At 24.9% G+C, this 4437-nt stretch overlaps 1 protein-coding gene across 2 annotated transcripts; it reads right to left on the reverse strand.

Annotated features, from left to right (window-relative positions):
• Window positions 1-215: 215 nt before the first annotated feature.
• LOC105458723 (BEN domain-containing protein 5-like) lies at window positions 216-3475 on the reverse strand. Of its 2 annotated transcripts, XM_011704242.1 has the most exons (9): window positions 3106-3475; window positions 2819-2955; window positions 2416-2734; window positions 1474-1545; window positions 1228-1299; window positions 911-1053; window positions 561-786; window positions 348-483; window positions 222-269 (listed from the first exon to the last, which is right to left on the reverse strand). In XM_011704242.1, the coding sequence occupies exons 1-9, from the start codon at window positions 3344-3346 to the stop codon at window positions 248-250; spliced, it is 1368 nt and encodes a 455-aa protein (XP_011702544.1). In that variant the 5' UTR covers window positions 3347-3475; the 3' UTR covers window positions 222-247. The 2 variants fall into 2 exon arrangements, with proteins under 2 accessions (XP_011702545.1, XP_011702544.1); XM_011704243.1 differs by lacking the exon at window positions 348-483 and having other exon boundaries at window positions 216-269.
• Between the last annotated feature and the right edge of the window lie 962 nt (window positions 3476-4437).

Genomic DNA, 4437 nt, shown 5'->3' on the forward strand with positions numbered 1-4437 from the left:
GTGTGCTCTTCCGATCTTACACATTATAACATATTATGTTTTTTCAAAAATAAAACCAATAGCTTAATATTTTTAGTAAAAAAGGTATAATCAATTAAACTTAGTTGTTTAGAACTTTGATAACAAAATAAAATTTCAACTAATTCAATATAATATATATGTTTCAATACTTTCGTATATAAAATAAAATAAAATTGCTCGTCTGTTTCTTTTTCCCTTTTTTTTATTCAGATTTTATATTAAAAATTTAGTCCGCATTGGTCATTTTCCTGTAATTATACAAAATTAATTAATATTAAATATTGTTATAATTTTATTTCTATTCTATTTATCTATTTTAATATTACCTTTTTTCTATTTCTTTTTTTTCTCTTTTAATGAGATCATTAATTAATTCTGTTAAATAACATCCCATTTTCTTTAAAGTATTGTGAAACTGTTCCCCTTTTACATTTTGGGATCGCAATCTATCTTCAAAACACTCTAAAATATTATAAAAATAAAATAATTATTTATATCATCACACTTTTGTTAATTAAATCGGAATTAGAAATAGTTACTTTTTAGAACTTCACGTTTTGATGGTGTTAAAATTTTTCTTTTTTCTTCCTGATTTGGCAGCCGTTGCCCTCCTTTTCCATCTAACGATCTGTTTATTAATACATGCCGTCCCCAAATGGCTATAGCCAAGTCTTTAACAAATCTGGAATCTTGTCTTTTGGTTTGTATCATTTCCCACACGTCTAGGTCGATAACAACACCATCACCCAAATGTATACGATTAACCTATACGTAGTTTATATATTGTAATATATTATAAATTTTATTTTATAACTTATATACACAATCTTTTATTTTCATTTTTGTATAATTATTTATATTTCATTGGTATTGTATAAATATCATTTACCTTTGTGTCATTTCTTGTTATTTTAAAAATTGTATATCTTGGAAGAAATTCTATTTTTTTTTCATTACCAAATTCTTCTTTTACTAACTCAATGTCCATTTTTTCTCCGTTTATATCATTACTAACATATATTGCCGGTTCATCTAAATAATTTTAAATATGTGTTATTGTACGATTATAAATATATACAAATATAATATAACAGCATGTAAAATTTTTAAATTTCTTTCAAAATTATGCAAAACTTTTAAATCATATATAATTAAGTAAATATAATACATCATGTACATATTATTATTATACAAATTTGTAATTACCTGAAATATCATTTTCTATTTTTACTGATGGCTTTGTCTTATCTATTTCTATGTCAGTTACAGACTTTATTCCTAAAACGTAAACTTCTATTATTTATTAAGTTAAGTTATAAGTATATTTTCAACTTATATTTTAAAATTTATTATAACAAAACTGTCCTGAGACAAATTGTTAAATAATATTTTAAACAAAGATCATACACACATATAATAATAATAATTATTATTATGCAAATTTGTAAATACCTGAAATATTTTCTACTTTCACTGGCTTTGTCTTATCCATTTCTATGTCACTTACAGACTTTATTCCTAAAACTTTTATTATTTATTAAGTAAAGTTATAAATATATGATTTCAGCTTATTTTAAAATTTATTATAATAAAACTATCCTGAGATAAATTGTAAAATAATACTTTAAACAAAGATCACACACACAATTTCAAATCATTTTTAACTACAAATTCTTTCACAGGTTATTTTTAAAATTTTTTAGTTTAATATTACAATTTTTTATATTTTTTAAAATATCTTAAAATTTGTTATTAAAAGTATTGTTTTATACTATGTTAATTATTAAGTAATATTTACAATAGAGAAGTAGGTACAGTTAATATTATAAACTATTAGTTATTAGGTTATTACTAATAATAAGTATGTTTAAATTAAATTATTAAAATGTTAAAATGTGGTTATAAAGTCTGTAATATAAACACAAATTTTTGTTTATCTATATACTTATACATATACTAAATTTTTTTCTTTTCATTAAATAATTTTTTACATATTGCATATTAAAACGGCATACGACTAATTTTTTTTTTTTCAAAAGAAAGGGCAAAGTCTGCAGTGCTTTAAGATAGTAATGATTATGTTCGCCAATTTTTTTGTTAAGCGATAATTTAAAAATTTTACATATTTCAAATACATTCTTACTCGAAGTTGACCATGCCTTTAAGTATTAAATTGAACAAAAGCACTATATTAGTTCGAGAGTTTATCCTGCAAAATCTTTTTTTGATCTTATTTTTACGTTAATTATTTGCTGAATAATTATAAATCGAATAGTTAAAAAATAAGCAAAAAATTGACTGAAAAGTAATCTTTTAATTTTTTTAGTAGTGTACAAAAGAAATATATGGGCAAGAAAATATGAACTGATTTGTTATAGTAAAAGGATTAATTACCTTGTGTATTTCCAAATAGTCTATAATGTTGTAGAATAATATTCAGACCTTTGTATCGATAATTTTCATCTTTTAAAGCCATCATTTCTATTTTCAAATGATTAAATTGTTCTTCTAAATCGGCATATTTTTGTTCCCACATTTTAATTAGCAATGCAGAAGTTTCATTCTCTTCTTCAGATTTCTTGTTTTCTTTTTTAGGATTTTCATCTTCAGAGGCGGATGAAACAATATCATTACATAATTTTAATTTATTTTTTTTTAATATTGTTTTGCTAATTTCTTTTGCCGCTTTCTTGGAGACTACTGCTTTTGATTTCTGTAAATGTACAATATTTATATGTTTTTGCAAATATCTTCTTAAATAATATTATAAAATTAATATGAAAAAATTGTAATTTACTTTTTTTTCTATTGCGTTATTATCATCACTATCATCAGATAATTCGTCATCAGAATAAATGTCTTCGTATTTTAATTTTTTATTCGGCAATTTTATTCGACAAAATTTTAACTTTTTGTTAACATCTTCTTCACTTGCTGCAACAAATATTTATCAAATTCATAAATAATATAAAAAATTAATATATAATATAAAATTCAAAAAAAAAATATGAGTGAATGCGTGGGTTGTGTGTGTATATGTGGACGCGTACGTGCATGTGTATTATAACCATAAAACATACGTACTGCCTAAAAGAAGAATATTTGCCTTGTAAAATGCTGGTTTATCTTCTTCAGAAGAATCTTCGTCGCTATTCTTGTTTTCATTTTCTGGTTTCTTTTTCGGGCGCCAGAGAACGTTGTATATGCGAGTTTTGTCGAAATCTTGGTCATTCTTACAACGAAATCTTTTAATGTCCTTGATATCAACAATCATTCGAACATCATCTTCTAAAAATCTCACGTAGGCATGTGTTATAATTGCCATCTTTTGTACATAACTAAACAACCCACTTATGATGTAACAATTAGCATATGTGCACAATATGTAAAATGTCTCTCTGTTAGATTGCCACACGTGGCACACGTAGCTCTTAATTAGCTGTGTTTCGTTTCCGGTTTCACGCATGATGCGCATGCGCATATCATGCCGCATGCATAAAACGCGGAAACGATATAGTTCTTCTTCGTCGTATTCATAACGGAATTTCGGCCGCTAATGCGTTGTATTCCTTCCATATATGTATTTCGAGAGAGAGCGGCCATATACGTCTTAATTTCGCCTTGTGTCTCTAATGTACAAACATTACTGTTTGTTAAGAGGTTATTGATATATATATATACATTAATGTAAAAAAAGCAATGATAAATCAGCCTAAAAATTATAAATCTTGGCTATATAATGAAGCCGTACCAAAAACTACAAAAATATAAAAAATTATGTCGAGCAAAAAACAAGAGTGCATGAAACGCGGAATATAGTCCTTCTTCGTCGTATCCATAACGGAAATTCGGCCGCTATGCGTCGTATTCCTTCTATATATTTCGAGAGAGAGCGGCCATATACGTCTTAATTTCGTCTGATGTACGAACATTACTGTTTGTTAAGAGGTTATTGATAGTGAGATATATATATATATACATTAAAAAAAACAATGAATCGGCCTAAAAATTATAAATCTTGGCTATATAGTGGAGCCGTACCAAAAACTACAAAAAATGCCTATAAGAAATTATGTCAAGCAAAAAACAAGAGTATAAGTGATAACCTTCATATAGAAAATAATGATAATACTCAGGTAAGTTTAAAGACATTTTTTATGATTAATTTATATATATGTTATAATAGAAATATAATTTTTTTGGTAATTATTTAGAATACTCTCCCTATCTCAAATATATATATATATATATATATATATAATTTATGTATTTTTATTAAGATATATATATATATATATATATATCTTATAATAAAAATGTACTGATCATTTAACATGTTTTACTCAAAACGAAAAAATCTGGCAGAAAAACGTGCATCGTAAAACGATACGTTAAAGTTTGCGAGTTTAGAGGTTA

Source organism: Wasmannia auropunctata, unplaced genomic scaffold (genome assembly GCF_000956235.1).
Source record: "Wasmannia auropunctata unplaced genomic scaffold, wasmannia.A_1.0 LD334379.1, whole genome shotgun sequence".
Classification (NCBI taxonomy): domain Eukaryota; kingdom Metazoa; phylum Arthropoda; class Insecta; order Hymenoptera; family Formicidae; genus Wasmannia; species Wasmannia auropunctata.

Excerpts from the sequence above, each read along its gene's own strand:
- LOC105458723 (XM_011704242.1), bottom strand. The coding sequence starts at position 3,346 with ATGGCAATTATAACACATGCCTACGTGAGATTTTTAGAAGATGATGTT. Across the intron at positions 1,054-1,227 it reads AATAGAAAATGATATTTCAG|ATGAACCGGCAATATATGTT; the intron begins GTAATTACAAAT and ends AAAATTATTTAG. Across the intron at positions 484-560 it reads AAAACGTGAAGTTCTAAAAA|AGTGTTTTGAAGATAGATTG; the intron begins GTAACTATTTCT and ends ATAATATTTTAG.